We start from the raw sequence: 22,629 nt of genomic DNA, 5'->3' as shown, positions 1-22,629 counted from the left end.
ATCCATAAAGAATGTGTATAACTACACTTACTAAGTTCAGGACCCTCACAAGTAAAACCGGAACTGGAAGATCTGATGGGAGACTGGCCGTTGCAGTGTTCAGTGCCATATTCTTGCTTTATGACCTTCAGTGCAGGCATATCCATCCTTGGGTAAAGGAAGCACAAAACATAAAATCTTCTAGACCACAACTAGTGGTCTACTGGTCTTCCACCTCTAGTGGTCTACTGGTGTACTGCAGATGTCTGGCAGCTTGGTCCATAGGTGGGAAGAAGGCAGAAAAGAGCTTCCAACTAGGTTTTTTAAGGTGTGGTGCTATTTGCCCAAGCAGGATATGTATTGAGTTGAAACAAGGGCACTGCCCAGGTTGTGACAGCAAGCATGACGACGGCCACTCCAATGATATTAATGCCCAAACCAGCTTTGACCTGAAAAGCAAAAAAGAGCGAGGGATGTTATAAAAAGAAAAGTTGGAAGTTAACAGGAATTCCTCAGGTTCACTAAAGAAATTCTAAAGAATGAGAGCATCTCTCCTGGGCTAATTGCAATGTCGTGGGGAGATTTTGATCAGGACATGAAACATGTGACAAGAGGCAAATGCTCCCCTGCTTGCATGCTGCAGTTCTGATTTCCACCATGCAATGATCAATTGTAATTCTCTCTCTCTCTCTCTCTCTCTCTCTCACACACACACACACACACACACACACACACACACACACACACACACACACACGCTCAAACCAAAGTATGCATTTAATGTAATGTGTTCTTTGGCCCTAAGAAAGCCGGTCTTGCCAAAGTGGTTAAGATTATGAGCTATGAGATGCAAAGACCCTGGTCCAAAGAGCAACCCTGCATTCACTAGGTGGGTTCAGGCATCTCTCAGCCCCCTTTCTCTCTGATCTGAAATGGAGATAATAGGTTATTTTAAGATTTAGATGTGGTTCAATTATAGCAGGGGTTCCCAAACTGTGCATTGCGATGTTGTTGCACACTCGCAGGGACTCAATGAGGTGTCCCTGGTCGCCCCTTCTAGCTATTCCCCCCTGGGCACTGTCATCTTTGATCTTGTAAAATTGAGATCCGAGATGGTGATGTGATGCCCAAATTTCATGTGATTTGGGTGCCACCATCTTGGATCTCACCAAATCCAGGGAGATTTTGCAAGATGGCAGGACCTGGCTTAACTGGGAAGAAGAGGCTGCGGGGGCACTGTGACCTAGGTAAATTTGGGAACCACTAAATTATGGAATCCCATTTATTGGAATTCACCATGATGTGATGATGGCCCCTAAGCTAGGATGACTTTAAAAGGGCATTAGTTTCATAGGAGACAGAAGTAACAGTGACTCTTGGTCATGATGGCCATGTGGAATCTTTATGTTCAGAGGTAATATGGTCACCCATGGTGACAGTGAGATTGAGCAGTTGCATCTATTCCCTCTTTGGTGGTTCTCCAAAAGCATCCAGTGGATCACTTGGGAAACAGATGCTGAAAAAAAATCGACCTTTGGCCTGATTCAGCAGGACTTATGTTCTTAAGAATTACTGAGTTGGGCAGCCTGGTTGGCAACCTTCAGTTTTGAAAGACTATGGTATAAGCCTACAGCACCCGGTATTCCCATGTGGTCTCCCATCCAAGTACTAACCAGGTCTGACCCTGCTTAGCTTCCAAGATCAGACGAGATTGGGCATGTGCAGCCTAACCCTAACTAAATCCCCACACAGCTGTGCAGTAGCACCAGCACAGGGTATTCTGTATTCCACATGGGTTTTTCAGCTGCTGGAGATCTCATAGGGGTACTGGAACATTTGTTCCCTTGCCCCAGGGTAAGATTGAGGAGCCACAATAGGTCAACTCAATCTGAGTTGATCCATGGAGGTGGATCAGGCCCAGGAAGGGGTTGAGATGTGGCACGCATCACTGCCACTGAACTTACCCCCCCTCCAGGCCCTGATCTGCCACCCCATTTCCTTCCTGTTCCACCCCTGCACCAATGGGTCTCCATCAATCTGCTGGCATGGCTGGGAAGGCTTTGGCCTTTCCACTGGCGTGACAGCTCTCTGCACTGTCACAAAGTGCTTTACAGTGGTTTTGGGGCAGCCAGCTTTGATGGAGCACTGGCGGAGCACCGGCACAGTGCATTTGTGGAAGCCAGCACCAATTTAGATTGGGCTGAAAGTATGTCAAGCAGTTTGAGCACTTACAGAAAGGACCCACAGAAATATACCCTGGTTATCTATATATATGTTGGCAACCTTCAGTCTCGAAAGACTCTGGTATCGCGCTCTGAATGGTGGTTCTGGAACAGCGTCTAGTGTGGCTGAAAAGGCCAATTCGGGAGTGACAATCCCTTCCACACTGGGAGCAAGTGCAGTCTGTCCCTGGTCTGTCTCCCTGGCTATGGGCCTTCCTTCTTTGCCTCTTTGCCTCAGACTGTTGGCCAAGTGTCTCGTCAAACTGGGAAAGGCCATGCCGCACAGCCTGCCTCCAAGCGGGCTGCTCAGAGGCCAGAGTTTCCCACCTGTTGAGGTCCACTCCTAAGGCCTTCAGATCCCTCTTGCAGATGTCCTTGTATCGTAGCTGTGGTCTACCTGTAGGGCGCTTTCCTTGCACGAGTTCTCCATAGAGGAGATCCTTTGTCATCATTATTTATCAGAGAAATACTGGGAAAGGTTTCTGTAAACTGTACATTATTTGTTGTTAACTCACCATGTCAATCACTTTCAGATGACCATATGCAAATACAATGGCATTGGGTGGGTTTGCTACAGGTAACAGGAATGCAAATGAAGTGCAAAGGGTTGTGGGGATCAAAATATAAAGGGGGTTCACGTGGATGGCTTCAGCCTGTTAAAGAAGGAAACACCATCAGAGGACTGATTTCAGGAACTCATGGCACGCATCGATTAAACAAAGTGTAGCCTTGATACAATATATAATTAAAATACAAATTAGATGCCTTTTCAGTACTTCCCAAGATTGTGATTACAAAAGTGTAAGGACCAATCATTTGTTTTGATAAATTGATTTTTTTTTTTTTTTACAAAGAGAACTGCCATCTGAAATAATTATCAAATCTCTGCTATTCTCCAACTACTATGTATTGGGGCCTCACTTTACTAGAAGAGATGACTGTCCCATAGGATTGCACAACTGAACAGTCACGATCGCCCTTTAATCTTTGGTATTTACCATAGTTCACTCAGGATAGTCTTTAAAGGTTAGGATAAAGAACTTGAATTTGTCATTGAAAAATATATAAGGACACAGCCCTTGCTTTAGTTAAAACTGGAAGTTCCACACTTCTGGGTTTGCAAAAATCACGAAAGGAGTACGGTAAGGGGCTTTTATTCCCAATGTACAGTAGTGGCAGGGAGTGGGGGGGGGGGCATTTCTGTAGGCACTGTGTGTTTTGCTCTCTTCTCTTGCAACAAAAGATAGACCACACCCCTGCTTTATAGGCAAAATCAAACATGTTTATCAAACATGGAGTTTGCCTTGAATGCCTAGCCTGGCCCTAATTCCGATCTATTCAAAAGCAAATGTCGAAGAGGTAGAAAATCCTTTTTCTTTTTTTTTACTACTCTCTAGCGACTCAGATGGTGCCCTGACAACCCAGTTTTAGAAAGGTTACTCACCAAAGGAGACAGGATAGGCAAGAATATTGTGATGGTGGCAGGATTGCTGGCCACCTCTGTGACGGAGGTAACGATCAAAGACGAGATGAGGATGATCAGCCATACGGGGAGCGATCCCAAAGGAGTTAATTTGCTTCCTATCCAGACTGAGAGCTTTGAGTCCTGTAAAAAAGAGATGCTTACACCGTCATTTATGGATGCGATTACACGCGTTATATTATCGTGACTGCAGAATTAACACAATCTCTTCACTTATTGAATGACAGGGCCAATCTAGAAGTGGAAACAATGGGGCACGTCAAACATCATAGTTCCACAGTGTATATTCCCCCTCCCAATAAAGAGTATGGATGCCAAGATGCTCAACATTTGGCTGATGAACCATGTTTAGAACTTCTCTATGTTGAGGATCATTCAAATCCACAGGACTTCTGTGTAAAACGTCTTTAGCAGTGCTTCCCAAACTTACTTGGGTCACGATGCCCCAAGCAGCCTCTTATTCCCAGCTCAGCCGGGTGCCGCCATCTTGGATCCCACAAAAACTTGTGAGATGAGACTCTTGATTATTGATGGCTCAATTATCACCAGAAGCACGATGATGCCAGCAGAAGGGTTGTTCTGCCGGCGAGTGAAAAGAGGCGGCCAGAGCAATGGCTGGCAGCTGCGTGTGCAGGCCAGAAGGGATGCCACAGTCCACAGGCACCAGTGTGTTGGCAGTGGGGGTGGGTGGGAAGAGGAATGTTTTGGGGGAGTAGGAAGGAGGAACTGGGGGCAGGGAGGAAGTGATACCAGGTGGATCCAGCAGCAATGGCCCACGCTGGAACTTATCTTCTCTTTTGTAAACCTCTCTTCTTTCCTTGGACATATACCACCAAAATCAATGGTGTATGTCCAAGGAGACCCTCAGGCAACCTGGCTTAATTGGAGGTAAGTACAAATGTTTCTAACCGTTTGACTTCAGATTTCCCCACCACCATCACCATAGGTTGAAGCACACACCTTTTGGGACACCTGCATCCGTGCTGGTTTTGGGGGGAATAGGATTGGGCTGTAAGCCCTTGAGTACCACACATGACCTGAATGCAAGCAATTTCAGTCCTAACATCCCAAATACTAAAGCTTTTGATCTGAACCTCCAGCTTTCCCATCACTATTCCACAATGATCGTTCTGTTCACTATACCATTCTCTTACTGTTCCATTGTCCAGTTGGTTGGTTGGTTGGCAACCTTCAGTCTCGAAAGACTATGGTATAAGCCTACAGCACCTGGTATTCCTAGGTGGTCTGCCATCCAAGTACTAACCAGGCCTGACCCTGCTTAGCTTCCGAGTTCAGATGAGATCGGGCATGTGCAGGGTAACCATTGTCCAGTAAATCTAATGAAAAGATGCACCTTTCTCTGCATTTTTCTTGTGCCTATGAATACTATAGTTGATTGAATGTACTATAAAAATTTTTAAAAAAAACTGTACTACCTCACAGCCGTCTGCCAGCGCAAAGCCTCCACCAACCAGGATGGCAATTTCCCAGGGCATACAGGACTGGAATTCTTTCCAAGTTATTAGTGGAGTATAATCAAAAACAACTACAGGGATTTAAAAAATATATGTTGTTAAGATCAGTGGGGGGAAAGAAACTCATTGCATTAAGCTTCTAATATTGTTTTGCTTGCCTTCGCACAACCATACCACATACACATACACACACAGTTTCTAAAAATTTGACTTGGGACAATGACAAGGGATGTACACTGGTTCCTCTTTATCAGCGAATGTGGAAACGATGGATTTGACCCACCATGGGTTCCAAACCCACTCCGGAGAACTCACAGAGGCTGGACCACGTATTTCATTACCCATGGTTTTCAGCATCTGTGAGGGTTCTGGGAATGGAACCCCCTTGGATGCCAAGGATGTACCTGTATAAATTTTGACAAAGTTCTATTATCCATTTGCTCACAGTGCATAAATTATGCGCATGAGTCATGGGAGGAAGTCTCCTCCACTTTGTGGATTACCTTTAGTGAGTATTAATATGGAGACAGAACCCTCTTGTCCCATCTAACCCTCCTGTTCATTTGAAAGGAAGAAGCTGATCCATAGTTGAGAACTGCATTAATCTATGTGCGGGAGTGTATAAAGAACCCTCCCTCACAAGCATACAAGAGTTCCATGTGTGCAGCGTACTGAATATGGTGCCCTCAACAGGTGCATTGGGATTCCGCCCGTGTTTGCTTCTGAAAAACAATTCACGTGACCGGTTTACTATGTACGGCAGGCCCTCATTTGGCACCCATGTATGACACAACGTGGGTGCTGAACACACATCTTGAGGGCCTCAAGGATCTTCTGGTTGCATCTGGGAGGTGTTTGGAGACATGGGGAGGTGTTCTGCAGTGCATTTTTGGTGAAAATCGGAAGTGCCTCCCAGATGTGACTAGAAGACCCTTCCGATTGTGACTGGGAGGTCCTTGAGGTCTTCCCTGAGGATTTATTATCCTTGGAAATTGGTATCCTGGGTGGTCTGGGAATGGAACCCCACAGATACTGAGGGCCAACCGTATATTTTCAACCTGCTCACAACAGCAGCATTATCTACACGGAGTGGAAAAGAAGGCGATGATACTATTGCACGACTCAGCTCTCAGTGACCTTGTGACCGTACTTCACAATATTTGTGCAAAAATGGCCAAGGAAGTCTACTCAACTGTTTTCTCCATCTGAAGTTCTAGATAATGTTTTTGCGGGAATGACGAAGAAGAGGAGGCCAACCAATAAGGCAGCTGTTGAATCAGTAGCAAATCCTGGAAAACTGAGGAAAGATTTAATGTACAGTTAGTTCCCAACTATCAGAGCAGTAGGAAAATTAATTTTTCCTCCAATTCTTCAGCAATCATATCTGATATTGACAAAGTTTGTTCATGTTTCAGAGGGCTTATACATCTACTTTGGCTTGATGAGAAGCATCTCTAATTCATGTTGCAAGTGCTAAATTTGGATTGACACATGAGGAAAGTAGATTCCAGCGGCATAGCGCAATTCATTCATCTCAGGAGATGATCCACACTAGGTTAAATGAATAATGAAGGGCTCGAGCATTAGTTTCAAATATTTTTACTAAAGGACTTGGTTGAGATCCATCTCTTTGTCTTACCTGTACTCAGTGGCATAGTTACGGGGGGGGCAGCGTGGTAAGTTCTGCAGGCATCGCAATGTGCCGTGTAAGTGGCCCCTCCCACCTGCTGTCAAAGTCATTCCAGGCAGTGATGACAACACACAGGTAATCCTGTGTGTTGCTATCACCACCTGGAATGGTTCCAATAGTAAGTGGAAGGGGCCACTTACACAACGTGTTGCAGGGCCTGCAGGTCTTACTGTACACCCCCCTGTAGCTACACCACAGCGCTTAGTCTTCCCCACTTGTTGAATTTAATAGCAAACTATTCCAGCAAATAGTTTGCTGGAAAAAATAACAAACGCTGTTTCTCTTTACTATGGATGAAGAAAATTCAACTAGGAATACAGGTATAACCTAATTGCCTGCAGATTTTTCACCCACAGTTTTATCTCAACATAATGAGAAGGGCCCTTTCAATTAAAGGAAAAACATCCCTTTTAAAAACAGCCTTGCTTACCACTGTAATGCCGGAGAGTGGCAGCAGGCAGACAAGCCATCAATCTGTCTCTCTCCCTCCAGGGCTTAAGCTCAGGAGGGGTCACTTGTCTTGGAGTGAACTTAAGTGCCTGGAGGGAGAGAGCAAGACTGATTGATTGATTGATTGATTGATTGATTGATTGATTGATTGATTGTCTGCCTGCTGCTCGCCCACATTACAATGGTAAGTGAGGCTGTTTTTTAAAAGGGTCATTTTTCCTTTAATTGAATGACCCTTTTGAGTAAATGGAATTCATTTAACACAATTTTTGGCATCTGCAGGGGTTCTGGGAACAGAACCTCTGCGGATACCCATAGCCCAATCCTGAGCTGCCTGGTGTGCAGGGCTGCCACTGTGCCAAATGGCCGCTGTGGCACCCTGAGTACCCTGGACAGCAGGAGGCAGATCCTCAGGGAAGGGGGCATTTGTCCCACAATTGGGCTACTATCTGCGGCTGCTATTTAACTGGCACAGAATCAAGATGACTTGTGTTGAACCGCAAGTGCCAACATCGGGGCTCTGGATCCGGCGGAGCTCGGTTTCACCAGTCCAGCCCCCCTCCTGCTCCGCTCCCCCCTCCTCCAGTCACACCTTCTCCCTGCCTTTCCCACACCTTCCACACCTCGGAACATCTCCCCCCATGCTCCCACTCAACTCTCCACCACCCAGCACTTTGCCTGGAGCACCTGGTGGTGATCAACTGGCCTCCAGCCGGTGCTGTCCCAGCGTGGGCTCGCGCTGGGCCAGCTGTGGCACTGGGCCGGCAGTAATGCTTGCAATGTGCCTTGTGGCACGTTTGCAACAGTGCACACAGGTGGTGAGCCAGTGCGCCAAGTTCAGGATCGGGCCCTCAACCTGTTTGGCTTTTGTCTACATTGGGAAACAATGTGCATATTAGAAAATTTCTGTGCCACTTGGTTCTGAAATCAGCAACTTCTTCCTGCTTTTGTTGGGGTAGGAGGAATTGTTGTGTAGCAAGTGACACTTAATCATGTTTCGCATTTACATAGCGCTTTCTGAGGGTTCAAACTGCTTCATATATCTTATCTAGAAAAGTCACACATATTAGAAGGAAATTGTTCAGGGATCATGTTTCTTTGACGTGCAAAACATTCCGTGTTCATGAGTTCCTCCCTCTATGCGAACATTTGATTGACCAATGAAACTACATGAGATTTCCGCTCCCCTTTCAAGTGGACGGCTCTTTGAAAGAACTGGCAAGATGGACCCGGAGAATCCTTATCATCGTGGCCAGCTTCTCAAGGAATTGCTCAAGGCTGTGGGTTTTAGGATGCTGTGGTACAAATTGGTGGCAGTATGTCTTTCAGGTAACAAGTTAATTAGCTGTGAGAAACAGGAATTGCTGCCAACCTCACATGAACTATCCTGCTCTTCCCATCACCAGTGTTGCCATGGTAACTGCACAGCTTCTCGGAGTAAGGGTAAATAATGTTTTGTTTTGCATTAGGTGAAAGTGAAATCGTCAAAGGGCACACCGATGTACTTAATTGCACACTTCAATCTACAGAAATCAGACAAGCGCCAGAATGAACCATCGGCTTTCATACGGATCTTCGTTTTGCACGGATCATCACAACGGGTCTACTTAAAATGGGAGGAATTGAAAGTCCAGCTAATTAAGAAATGCCTTGCATTAAAAGAAACAATTGGAGAAAAATTTAGTAAGAAAGTGCAGCATTCCAACCTCATCAGTTTAGATTGGGAATATTACACCATGAAACAGTTTAATGTGGGACGATCAAGTTCATTTTATTTGTTCAAGTTTAGTTCAAATAAAAACGAACTGCATCTACCTGGAAGCAAAATTCTCATGAAACACATGTCCCAGCTCCTCCATATGACAAAATGATTTGTTAAGCAGAGAACTAACAGCCAATCCTATGCCATTCCAGACTTACTAACTTACTTTGAAAAAAGTGAGGACCAGCCAGGCATGAATCCAGGCTCTCTTGTAAACCACAACAGGGCCATTAGAAGAAACAGGACAAGGGTGGCAACTTCTGGGTAACTGTAACAGAAGTAGAGCATATGTTAACATTGTCCTTCAAATCTAACTCAGGAAAGTTTGAACAGTCAACATAAAATATTTCTTTACCCAGCATGTAATTAGTCTGTGGAACCCCTTGCCACAGGATGTGGTGATGGCATCCAGCCTAGTTGCCTTTAAAATGGGATTGGACCGATTTCTGGAGGAAAACTCCTCCACAGGTTACAAGCCATGATGGGTATGTACAGTCTGAGATTAGCTGGTCACTCATCATGAGGGCCGAGTGGGAATTTTTTTTTTTTTTTTTTTTTTTTGGTCATCTGAATTGGCCATGGATGGCGGGTTTTTTGCCTACCCCAGACTGGCGAGGGAGGAAAGGTATGGTCAGTAGGTTTCATGCATGAAAAATTGGTCACTGTGTTTAATAAAGTAGCACAAGTTAAACCCAACTGCAATCTGGTGTCTTCGATGGGGTGTGTGAGCGTAAATAGAATGCTGGATGCAGGGAGGTCGCTGCAAGTGACCTTGTGGTCTTGTGTGTACCCCCTGGGGCATCTGGTGGGCCACTGTAAGATACAGGAAGCTAGACTAGATGGGCCCTGGGCCTGATCCAGCAGGGCTCTTCTTATGCTCTTATGAATCAGTTTGCTTTAACATCACGGTAATATTTGCTCCTGTTGTTTAACCGTCTGCCTTACCTTATTGGTCCAAGTTTCTTGTACTCGCTTTCAATTACATGTGCAGAAGCCTGTTCTCTGGCTGATTTTGGTTTGCCACACTGAAACATTTCTTTGAAACTAAAATGAAAATTGATAGTGACAATAATAGGCAACATTATCCATTTTTTAGGTTATAGGCTGCTTTTCCTGCTGTTGAGATTTTTTTTTAAAACTTTTCCCTATAAACGGGAGACTCCCTCCACCCTACTTCATATCACAGACTGCTTTAGAAACTTCTCTTGGTTTCAAAAGATATTTCACATGTGGTATATGTTGGACAGCCTGTGAGCTAAGCCAGACAATCTATATGGACAGTACATGTACGCATATTGGCCTCTAAGTGGCTATTCAATGTTTCAGATGCAGGTCTTTCCAAGCTTTTTCCAGAAGATGCCAAGGATTGAATCTGGAACCTCCAGCACACAAAGCATATACAGGCATCCCCCCATATCAATCGATCAGGTATCTGCGGATTCCATTACCAACGGATCTGCAGGTTCAGCCCCCCCCCAATACCCCCAAGGGCCCATTTCAGTACCCTAGTTTTGGTGTAGTGATGCTGGAAGTGTGGGTGCTTGTTGCTTGCTGAACTGAAGAATGCAACAGCAGTCAACCAGCCTGTAACGCTAGAGGGCGACTGACTAAACGTTAACAGGAAGTTCCTGTTAATGTTCACTTTAGTCTATCTATAGCATGCAGGCTGCTAGCCTGCAGTCACATTTGTCAGTTCAACAAGGAAGTTGCTTTGTTAAACCAAGAAATAGAGTGACTACACAAAAACTATGGTTCTGCAATGGGTATGTGGGCGAGGGGGCTACTATTTTCATAGGGTTCCGCCATATTTGTGGATTTGATATGTACGGTGGGGTCTGGAGTGGAACCTTCACAGATATGAGGGGATGCCTGTAGACTGCGAGTGCACTATTCTCCTTTCCTCAGCAGGGAAGACTTAACAGGGAGGAGGATCTTGGCTGTTATACAAAAATTGTTGGTAGATACATTGGCCCATGGTGAAAAATCAAAGTAGGGTAATACCAAAACTTATCTAATGGTGCTTTTTCAGTTAAACATGAGTAGAATCTATCACATGTGCATGGGAAACACTGGCATCACACTGTCAGTTCACATGTAAAGATTATTTTGGAGTATACTAGTTTGTTTTAAAACTCATGTCAATAGTTATTCTAATGGTTTCCTGCTAAAGAACCAGAAGGACATCCTGTGTGAATGAAATGCAACCTTCTTCTCTAGCAATTGCCCATGAATTTTCATGAATGAGATCACGCTTTTTTTTCATGTTAAAAATATCGCTTCTTTTTCTTCTCCATTTATGATGATCTCAACCACAGTTGCAGAGGCTGTATGAAGCATTAACTTACTTGAAACCCAGAAAAAGCCATTGGAGCCAAACCCAAGAAAGCAGCAGGATAATTATAGTGATGGGGATGCAAAGAATAAACCATGACCCAAAATTGATGCATCGGCAATCCGGGTACCACCTGAAGAAAAATGAAAAAGAAAGTCAAATTAAGAGATTGGCTTTGCATTCAAAAACAAGATGCTGGCTACATTCAAGGTCTCCAAGAGGGGTGCAACTTTTAATACATCTCTCCTGAAATATTTCTCCAGCAGCTGAAGCTTTATGTATAGATAGCTGTGCTCCAAAAAAAAATTAAACATTAAGGCAGCATATGATGAGCTCTGTCGGAACAAAACTGTTTTCAGTGATGATTAATTGAAATCAAACAAGATATTATTACAATACCCCACTGTTAACAGGCAGTCCAATCTCTCTATGGTGGTGCAATGGTTCCAGCATGGGTACAGCTCGTATCCTGTGGGGGATTTTCAGTAACTGGAGGTTTCCTTGGCGACAAATGTCCCCTTGCCTCAGAGGAAGCCCCAGCAGCTACTATGGGTTAACTTGAACTTGTGCCAGCTCAAGCGCTGGTGCAAGTTCATATTGACCTGGGAAGGTGGATCAGACTCAGGAAGACCCAGAAACCTATGCTGCATACCTATAGAAAAGCTCTAAACCATAGCAACTGTTACCCTGCACATACCTGATCTCATCTGATCTTGGAAGCTAAGCAGGGCCAGGCCTGGTTAGTACTTGGATGGGAGACCGCCTGGGAATACCGGGTGCTGTAGGCTTATATCATAGTCTTTCAAGACTGAAGGTTGCCAACCAAACCGCTTTGTTTACTCAGAAATGCTTTTGTTTCCTTTGCACCATTGGCATAGCTAGAGGGGGCGGCGCACTAAGTTTTGCAGGGAGCTTCCCTGCAGCGTTCAAGTGGCTCCTCCCCTCCCCTTTGGAGCCATGTGGGCGGCGGGGGGGAACGGAAGCGAATGGCTCCCAAGGGGAGGGGGAGGAGCCACTTGCATGCTGCAGAGAAGCTCCCTGCAAAACGTAGTGCGTCGCCCCCTCTAGTTACGCCAGCGCTTTGCACAAAGTCCCATAACTGGAAGCAAAACTTTGTAATTTCTCCATTCCTTGGAGGTGTCCATGTTGAGCACTTTTGCTTGCACTGTCCTGCAGTCAGGAAGCCTCTGCGTGAACCCTCTGACTCTGGAACATGCTCTCACCCTTGGAGGAACTACCTTTTTAGGTCAAGGAGCAATTTTTTTTTTGTATTTTTCTCTCCTAGAACCTGGTATCTAGAGGTATCAAAATAATTAGAGACCCCTGCATTAGTGCAGCAGAACCAGTTCACTTCATAACCATCAGGTAATGTGTTGCTTGAAATAACAGAAACTGGATGGTTTTAATCATTTTTCTTGGGTGTTACCAGTTGAGAGACTACCAAAGTTTGTCAGTGATTCTTGACAATCTACATTCTGACTTCCACAGTAACAAAGACACAACACAGCACCTCTGAAAGATAAGCACTGCTTTTCAAGACTTTTCCTTTTTTATATTTGTGAGCGAAAAAATAAAATAAAATATGGCACCCAAAGTGAATAAGACCAACATAGAAATCAAACTGGTGCCCAGTTCTTGTAAATGCTCCTGTAGCTGAAGAACTACAAAATGGTAGCCGCCTTAGAAAATTTATGGTTTGCTTATGGTTGTATCCGCGGAAGAAGTAAAGGTCATAAATATTTCCCAGGTTTCCAGTTGAATGATTCAAGACTGCACCAGGCATTGACATTGAGGTCTGAAAAGGCAATATGGAAAGACTGAATGCATGTGAAAAGGCCAGCAAGTTATGGATATTGGATACTGTTGAATGGCTTGGAATCTCCAAGTGCAAGAAGCTTTCTGGGACTAACAGCAAAATACTCACTAGGGGGTAAATCTGTATCGGAAGAACCGATCACTTCAGTTAGCATGTGGGAGGGGGGGCTGTCATGGTTTTGGAATGCTCCGTTTAAAAAAAAGTCCATCTTCTTAGAAAACTAGATAAGGCCCATAGGGGGTGGGTAAAGGGGTAATTTGTTACAGGGTCAAGAAGGTGGCCCAGAAGCCAAAGCAGGCAGGCCAGAAATTTCCTAGGACCTTACATTTTCCTATCTCACCAGGACTTGCAGCCTGCATGGGATGCTGGAGGCACTATTTATTTTATTTATTTACTATGTTTTTATCACGACTTTCTCCCCGGAGGGACCCAAGGTGGCTTATAGCAATGAATAAAAGTCACAAAACCATCACTACTACCATGGGCCTGTGGCAGTGGCTACTGCTGCAAGTCATAAATGCTGGGCCCAGGAATGCATCCATGACACTCCTCAACATAGTGTTAAATCCGGCAGGAAACTGGCCTGCTAAAGTAGCTCTTTGGCTTGTGGCTGCATTTACCATGTGGAAGTGTACAGGAGCTCAGGGACACAGCTGCGGGACTACAGCTGCTGCGGAAGTAAGTTTCGATACACATAGGAATCTTTCCGTTCTAGTGTGAGCCTAACTACAATGATGCTAATTTTCTGCAATGATTTTTTTATATTCAAAATATTTCAGAGAGACTTAGGAGTGCATTTGGTTTTCCATGTTACTGTATCTAGTTGCCGACACTACACAGGAAGGTAGACCTGGGTTCCACACTAGGAAGGCCAGTAGACCTGGGCTCCAAAATCTACGTTGCTACCCATACTCCCGCCCTGCTTCATCCCCTCCCCAGCCCCATTCTACCCACTCCATCACCATCCTCCCCCTCTCTTTTGCCCCCTTCCCCTTTGGGAAAGGGTCCAAAAGAAACATTGTATCTCCAGATAAAATTCCTATCAGAGGCCCTGAAAACTAGATGTCAGGGAGAAGAACATAGCCTTCTCAACCCAGCCTTCTCTGTGTCATGCAAATATGAACTAAAAACAGCATCATGTGAAGCAAAATCGTATGTACAAAACATTAGCTGAAGTCACTGCAGGTATATCATGAAATTCTGAAATCATGTTCTTATGAGCAGTGGGGTATTGACGGATAAATCAACAGCAGGGGTTTCACATGCCTATGGCAGTAAAGTATATGATGTGTTGCTTTTGTCTCTTACAGTTCTTCCCTACTGTGTGATGTGCATCTTTCTGAGGCAGAGACATACAGGAGGTACCACGAGGAATGGTCCTCTGGGGAGAAAATATAGTCCCTGTCAGAGGCTTAATGCCTTGGCACAAGTTATGCATGGCAAGTTCCCTTCTGGGACACAACCCACTCTGCATACCAATCGTCTGAAGTCATCACTCTGCAAAGCCAGGCATAGATCGACAGCTTAAGAAACAGTGAGATATTCTATAATGAGAAAAGGTTTCATTAAGAGAACAGGTTTGTTTGGTTTCATTAAGCCCTCTCTGGGACAAAGGTGTCAGATTTGATTTGAGGGTTACAAAATAAGTAAGGTGTTATCTTTTATTGGATGATTACTCCCCCCCCACCTTATTTTAGGGAAACTGTGTTTCTGAGACAGATAGCAAAATGAATTTCATCTGCTATGTCTAATGTGCTAAGGTAAACTTGAAGAAATTCATGACCAGGTTGAAGCTAGTGCAGGTTTCTGCAGTAATATACAGAAGCTGGTGTGTCTGGTGCACTGTTCCTCAATCAACAATGCTCAAAGGGTTACATTCCACCTCCTGGTTCTTCTCCGGGCTCCCTCTCCGGTCATCCACCTAAAGCTCATCTGATGACTGCTTATTCAGTTCCAGCACAAAGCTCCCACTTCTATATTTCACCTAATATGTTCTTACAAGAATGTTATCCCCTGCACCCCATAAGTCATACACTGCGGTAATAGGTACGTACATATGCAATTCTAAACTGCATGAAAAAATGGTTGGCAACCTTCAGTCTCGAAAGACTATGGTATATAAGCCTACAGCACCCGGTATTCCTAGGCAGTCTCCCATCCAAGCACTAACCAGGCCTGACCCTGCTTAGCTTCCAAGATCAGACGAGATTGGGCATGTGCAGGGTACAGCTGCAAAGTTTCAATAAGAGGACTGGACTTGTTTCTGGAATGCCAACCCACCAGTTCATTCAGTGGTGTAGCTACAGTGCAATAAGTACTGCAGGTGCCACGACACATGAAAGTGGCCCTTTTCACTCACCATCAAAGCCATTCAGCCCCAAGGCATCGCGACACACACTTTGGGAACCCCTGGTATAGGCCATACCGAGTGACACTGGTTTAAAAACATTGATATGCTCTCTCTTCTGAATTCTGATCATCTTCATTTTTTTGACATAAGCCACCCTTAGTGTGAGACATATAGCCAACATTCTCTCTCCCTGACATTTCATCTGAAATTGTCCTTCAGGCTGTGAGATCACAGATATGTCCTCAAGGTCTAGGGGAAGCTGACGTTCTCTAAGGCATGGTAAAGATGTCATCATTCGGGGGGAAAAATATTCGTTGTGAAAAAAGACACCTAAAAGTCATTATAATGAATGTACCATGTCAAAATTAAATTAATGGGCCTAGTACACACTTCCTGTACAGACACCATGTACAGCACACAGTACAGAGCATACTGACCAATGAAGCAGGTTGCTACCAGGTAGCATCACGATCATCTAAATATGTACGATTATATAATTATAATTGCTTGTCTAGGGCTGTTTGAGCACACTGTTTGCCCAGCTAGCTTTCCAGTAAAACATGCATTTAAAATTGTCTTTGACCTTGAGTGGTTTGGACTGCCACACTGATAGGATCCCACGGGAACTTTCTAAGCAACCTGTTCTAGCAGCCACCTTCCATTTCCACCTTTTGTCAGGGTTTTAACAGCGTGATTTGCATTAATCAGGTTCTGCGCAGAAGTGATTTATACCTGCAGTATTGATAGTGACAAAATGGCTTTATCAGGACAGACCTAGGGATAAGATTATCACTCTGGAGTAAGATTTTTTTTATATTATCCAAAGACCATTCTTAAGACTTCATATTACTTTAGATTAGGGGCAAAAAAAATCTCCCCAAAAGAGGGATGTTGAATCACAACCAAATGGAACACAGAGAAGCAGCTGTAGTATGGCAGGCTATAGACCCTGATGAGATTAACACCTGATTGCTTTTGATATTTCTTTCCGATGGGCTCTGTCATTTTCCCTCTCTGAGGATAGGCTGTTTTGTTCAGTGCTTTCCTTTATGTCTCCCTTATGTTGCCTTGTCTGGCTCTAACCCACTTCTGCCCCAATTTTCCATTTTTTTTTCCTGGTATATTAACTCTCCCTTGACTTTTTTCTTCAAATCAGGTTTTGAAATTTACCTAGAGAGGTCGGTTGCAACCCAGGGAATGTGTATAAACACAATGGATGAAGCAGAAGATGAAATAGCTGTGGCCTGCTACCACTGTTGCTGGTGCACGAGCCTGTCATCTTCTGCCTGCTTTAGAGCAAATTTGGAGACCTGTTCAGTATTACAGGAGGAAAAGGAGGACGGACAAAAAAAAAAAAAAAGTGGCAGGAGTAATCATGATCACTATCACATCTTTCACGCTCTCGGTAAAGGGACAGTCTCTTTGGCACGTTTACTTGCCATACCAATATACTTAGGTAAACGTAAGTACATCATGATGCATTCTGAGGCAAGACTGGGAGAAGGAAGGAACCTCAGCTCAAGCCAGAAGTGGGTCTTTAAGCTCTATTTTAGAGCGGTGGCATAGCTATAGGGGGTGCAAAGCACCAAGTTTTGCAGGAAGCCCTCCCCCCCCAATGGCATGCAGGCATCCCCCTTCCTCCCCTTAGGAGCCATTTCAGGAAGTGGGCACAAAATGGAGGTGTGTGGCATGCAGGCAGCGTGTAGGAAGCCCCTCCCCTTCAGAGTCATTCTGGATGGAGGGCAGAGACATACGCCTCCATTTTGCATTCACTGCCCAAAATGGCTCTGAAGCGGAGGAGGAAGGGCCATTTGCACACTGCAAAACTTGGTGCTTTGCACCCCCTCTACCTTTGCCACTGCAGTGGAGGTTTGGAAATGGCATGGTTTTGGTGCAGGATGGTAGGAGCCCCCGTTTTCACACCATTTTTTTAATTTCAAAGGCATTTAAGCAGGTACCCCAGTATCCGCAGATTCTGGTATCCATAGGGGTTCGGGAGTGGAACTCCCATGGATACCAGGGCCTGACCTGTACTTCCAATGAAAGCATGTTTGCATTGTATGTCCATACAGAAATTATTCCCCAAAGGTTCTGCCTTGTGTTTCTGGAGCTTGGACACCAAACTAGGGGCTGCGGTAAAATGTCATGTATGCAAAATGTTTTGGTTGTTCAGGAAGAACATAGAAATAGCTGGAAATGAGAGCTGGCTTTGTCAAGATAGTTATTTCTATAACCATGTTTGGAAACTTTAATGGCGCCTTTTTTATTTGAATGTATGAATGCTTTTTTTGGGGGAAAAAAAAAAGAACTATGATATATTCTTGTGTATAAAATTCAGTCTGCAATGATGCCACCTTTAACAAATTTCAGATGGCAGACAGGCAATATTCCTGACAGCCAGAAATCATTTTAGGAGATTAGAAGCATTTGGGACGCAGAGCAAAACTGACAGAATGCACCTTGATACTGCAATTGTCGTATGCTAGTATCAAGTGTAAAAATTGTGGTTGCCTCGAAATAACAGGCAAGATCAAGCACCCTACGCCTTCAGCTGTAGATGAGGTCTCTTGGGCTGAAACCCTGCTGCCAGCATTCCTGTAAAATGGAAGGCCCTGATCCAGCCCAAGTTAAATACTTTTTAAGTTCTCTTGATTTCAAGAGGAGAGTTTTAAACAAGTTGAATCCCACCACTGAAACTGTGTGACTGGAAACACTTAAGCTGGGCTAGCTGGTGCCTGGGGCGGGGGTGACAAGATGATGCTGTTGTGCCCCATGTCATTGCGTCACTCCCCTGTGCAGGGGCAGATCCAAGGGGGGGGCCATGGTGTGTGCTCTCCCAAACTGTCTACCAGCAGGGAAGGGCACCCACTGGGCTGGGGAGCAAAATTGGGCACCAGGGGAAGGTGCCAGCAGGGTTGACTGGAATGGGAGCCCAGGTCTATCCTACCAGTAGACCTGGGTTCCAAAGCCAGGTGGGAGTCCAGATCTATCCACCCAGTGAACTTTGGCCACGGAGGCCATCAAGTACAACCCGGAGACCAGGTCTACCTTCCTGATTGACCAGGGCTCTGGAGTTGATAGTGCTCATGCCCCCCCCCAAAAAAACACTGGATTCAGCCCTGCCCCTGCGTCACTGCCCCAAATCTGAAATGGCTCCAGTTTGGAACCAAACAGACACAAGGGGGGGAAGGGAGAGTCCACCTGCACTTCACTTGCCACTCTGAGCTCTCGGGCAGCAAGTTCTGCACACACCCCTGTGAAAAACAGTGCACCTGCAGAGCTATGTGAGGGGTGCCCCCCCGCAACTGTCTCACTATGCTACTGCACTATTTCTCTATCTTTTTGCTTTTCCAGGCAGACAGGCGTCAAAGAGTCACCTCAGGCCATTTGGATGCTGCTGGACTCCAACCTGGTACCAAGCTCTCCCCCCCCATTTTTCAAGAATTGGTGGTTGTAGGGCATCATCGGTTTCCACCTCAGACATCTTGGATTTTTGAATGCATTTGACCTGGAAGCCCTGGGCTCAAGCCAATGGTTCCCAAACATTTTTGACTGGCGGTTTGCTTGACCTACCGGGTCATTGGCAACAGCTCCCCATTAGGGCGACAATCCTATACATGTATAGCATGGCGGGTTTTTCGCGAGGATTCTGTAGCATCCCTGGCTGGTTTCCCTGGCTTCCTGGGGAGCCACAGCTCACAGTTTGGGAACCACTAGTGTAATCAGTCAGACTAGAAAGCAGATCCTGGTGGAAGAACTATAATTTCTAATCTGAAGCCTATGAGTGGCTGCACAGTTGCTCAGGACAGAGCGATATTGCGAACCGAGCCGCTCATCAACAAGTGAACAGAAGCACTAGAGAGTTCAATTCTCTGAGAAAGGAGAAAAACAAGTACACAGAAACAAAATACGATAGACTTGAAGCACATTCATATGCATGATTATTGAAAAGCAAGTCCCATTGTTTTTGATGGGGCTTACCCCCAGGAAAGTGTGCATAGGATCCTAGCCTTGAACTAATAAAAGGCAGGCATTAAAAGTGTAACTGTACTGAGGAGCAGAATAAAGAATTTGGCATTGCAGCTTACATATTGAATTGCTCTGCAAAGATCAGGTTTGTTGATGTTCCAGTGATGGTAGTCAGTCCTCCGATGGTCGACGAATAGGCGATACACAAGCACATGACTTTACACATCATTTGGTCCTTGTGGGTTCGGTATTTTCTTCCACTTTCGCTTGGCGCTGGATCCGGCTTACACATGAAATAAAAAATAATCAACATTATCAATTTAACTCAAAAAAACTAGGCAAAAAACTATCAATCTCTGTTCAGAATAGGCTTGGTTTTATCAAGTCTTTTTGGCCAATTTTGGCACAGCTTTTTCAGCTTCTAGTACACTTGCCACGCTTGCAACTTTTCCTTTGCAGTCAAAGGTATTAAACATGGTGGCCTCCATGTATATCATGTGCCTTCCAGACAGAATGTGGGGTGCCCCAATTGTTGAGGGCAAGTGACAAATGTCTGCACCGTACATAAAGAAGGAGGAAGATGGGGAAGGGAAAAGGAAAAATGTGTTGATACATAGAAATACATTTAAGAGGAAATAATACCCCCAAAACAGACCCAGTGCTCGCAACTTGCTCAACAATCTGAATCTCAGCATGGTAAACAAGCAAGTGAAATGACCTAAATAGACTACATAGGGGAAGGAAAGAGAAAATCCCTCCTGAAAAAGACACAGGGCTGCAATCCGATACATACTTTCCTGGGAGTAAGTCCTATTGAACATAGTGGGACTTACTTCTGAGCAGACATGCCTAGGATTGCACGGACAACAGGAGAGACCTTTCAACAGGGCAGTTCTGACAAACCACTGTGATCTCTTTCAAATGCCTAGTGGTACCAGTGGAATACCTGGGAGGGCAACGGCTGCTGTGTTTGCGGGGGTGGTGCCACCAGCTTCACCCCCCTGCTGCCCATTTATGGCACCTGGATTTGCACCCATAGAGACTGTGAGTTGCGGCCACCTTGGCCATGATTCAGCGCTATTCTGGGCAACCCCCCCCCCATTCCTTTATAGGGGGTTGCAACTCTCAGGGTGATGCCGTTCTAGCCATCTCTTTCCTCTCCTCCTATAAAGGAGGAGAGGAGGAGGGCGGCTTAGAGCGGCAGTAAAAAAGCCCAGGACCACCACTGCGTGGTCCAACCCTCATATGCTTGATTGGATCATTCCAATCAAGGAATGAGAGTTCAATGCATGGATTATAATTAAGGTCCTGGAGCAAGTTTCACACTGCAATTCAGCTCATATCTAAGGATGTTGTGACAGAGATTAGAGTCAGCAGTTTAAAAACTTGGAAGCAAATTCAGGAAGAGAATAGTGCAGGTTAGATATCCAGACCACCTCCAAGCTTAGTACAAGGGGCAGATGCTCCTTATCACCTGTGAGGTGCATATGAAGTCATGCAGAGTGAATAAAGTTTTTCTGGTTGGCGAACAGAACAATGAGAGACATATGTGTGCAAACTGTGGCACAGTTTAGGTGTGTTTCTCCTTCCAGCTCATAAACAAGCTGTTGGGTAGGGAATCGTCTTTTATCTGCAGTGCACTATTCAGGATTCCTGCTGCAGAGCAAAGGCTTAGGAGCCAGAGATTAAAGGAGTCTTTATAGGTCCTGAGAAAAGAATTCAAAAGTCATCATGACAAAGCACAGCCAGGGTTAGTACCGGCAAAACGTTCCTTGTTATAAGCCTTGCCAACAACTTCACTGTTAGACTTTGGCCAGAAATGAACTGGAAGTCAAGGTGCAAGATAAGAAAGAAGAAGGTTGATTTAGGTGGAATGAGGAACCTTACTGGGAAGGATACACTGCTAAATCCAGGGGTTCTCAGTGTGCATCGTGATTCTTTAGGGCAGGGGTGTCCAAAGTTTTGGCAGGAGGGCCACATCATCTCTCTGACACTGTGTCGGGGGGGGGGCGGGGAAAAAAGAATTAATTTACACTTAAAATTTGAGGAAATTTACATAAATTAATATACTAGAGGTGGAACTTATATGAATGAATGAAGGTTTTGCAATAGCTCAAGGCCTTTAAAAGGCCTTGAACAAAGCAAGGCTGGCCTTTCCTTTGCTGCCACCGCTGCCTCAGATGTGAAACAGCAAGCAGTGGAGGGAGTCCTCATCCCACAGCTCACGTGAGCGGTCGAAAAGTTGGCCGTCATGCTGAGAACAGTTGTGTCGGGCAAGTGCGAGCTCCAGCAAGTTTCCGGAGGGCCAGAGACTCATTGGAGACTGGGGTCTCCCTGAGGGCCTCATTGGGAGTCCTTGAGGGCCGCAAGTGGCCCCAGGGCTGGGGTTTGGGCACCCCTGCTTTAGGGCAACGTTTCACGAACAGGGCCATCATGGTGCGCCAGCCAGGAGAAACAGGTCGCTTAAGGAGAGTGTGACCTCATGGTTGCAGTGATGGTGTTCCCATGATTGAACCACCGCCATGAAAAGAGGGGTTTTCAAACTCACTAGGGGTCTTTATGGCCCTCCGGAGGGTGAGGGGAGCCTATGGCCTCCTTGATGGGTTTCCCCATGCCTCAGATCTGCTGCCAATCATGATTGTAACCCACCTCTGGTTTTCATCTGAGTTCTGAAGTGCGGGGAGGCCTGCAGAGGGCTCCTCAGGCTCCCTGCATTCTCCAGAGGGTCAGCGTGACCCCCGGTGAGTTTGAAAACCCCGTTTTCATGGTGGTAGCACAATCGCAAGAGTGCCGCTGCTGTACCACTCCCACAACAACTTACAATGGCTCCAACTCTTCAGGAGAGTTTGGGAACTGCTACCTTAGGGTGAAATGGCACACTCACAGGGGCATCTGCGATGTCCTCCTACTTGTTCCCGGGTGCCACCATCTTGGACCTTGCGAAATCCCATGAGATTTGGGCATCATCATCTTGGATATCATGAGATTTCAGAGCCCAGATGAAGGCACCCAGCTCAGACAGGAAGAACAGCGGGGGCTAAGCAGAAGCATCATGACCCAGGTAAGTTTGTGAACCACTGGCTAAAGCCCTGGGGCCAAGA

The 22,629-nt window shown here is 45.4% G+C and overlaps 1 protein-coding gene and 2 pseudogenes across 1 annotated transcript in view; 1 reads left to right on the top strand and 2 right to left on the bottom strand.

Moving 5' to 3' along the window:
* Window positions 1–302: 302 nt before the first annotated feature.
* Window positions 303–22,629, bottom strand: part of SLC13A1 (solute carrier family 13 member 1) — a 45,146-nt gene continuing 22,819 nt past the window's right edge. The window contains exons 7-16 of the mRNA XM_066633662.1: window positions 19,957–19,979; window positions 19,648–19,788; window positions 11,407–11,526; window positions 10,007–10,105; window positions 9,228–9,329; window positions 6,353–6,456; window positions 5,121–5,230; window positions 3,646–3,807; window positions 2,717–2,854; window positions 303–428 (exon numbers count right to left, since the gene is read on the bottom strand). Coding sequence (XP_066489759.1) covers window positions 303–428; window positions 2,717–2,854; window positions 3,646–3,807; window positions 5,121–5,230; window positions 6,353–6,456; window positions 9,228–9,329; window positions 10,007–10,105; window positions 11,407–11,526; window positions 19,648–19,788; window positions 19,957–19,979 — 1,125 coding nt within the window. The remainder of the gene's footprint in view (window positions 429–2,716; window positions 2,855–3,645; window positions 3,808–5,120; window positions 5,231–6,352; window positions 6,457–9,227; window positions 9,330–10,006; window positions 10,106–11,406; window positions 11,527–19,647; window positions 19,789–19,956; window positions 19,980–22,629) is intronic.
* Window positions 4,900–5,013, bottom strand: LOC136657837 (5S ribosomal RNA; annotated as a pseudogene).
* LOC136657891 (5S ribosomal RNA) lies at window positions 12,062–12,181 on the top strand (annotated as a pseudogene).

The sequence above is a fragment of the Tiliqua scincoides genome, chromosome 7 (assembly GCF_035046505.1).
Source record: "Tiliqua scincoides isolate rTilSci1 chromosome 7, rTilSci1.hap2, whole genome shotgun sequence".
In the NCBI taxonomy this organism is placed as follows: Eukaryota; Metazoa; Chordata; class Lepidosauria; order Squamata; family Scincidae; genus Tiliqua; species Tiliqua scincoides.
The sequence above is the reverse complement of the archived record's forward strand: the minus strand, read 5'-3'. Positions and strand labels throughout refer to the sequence as shown.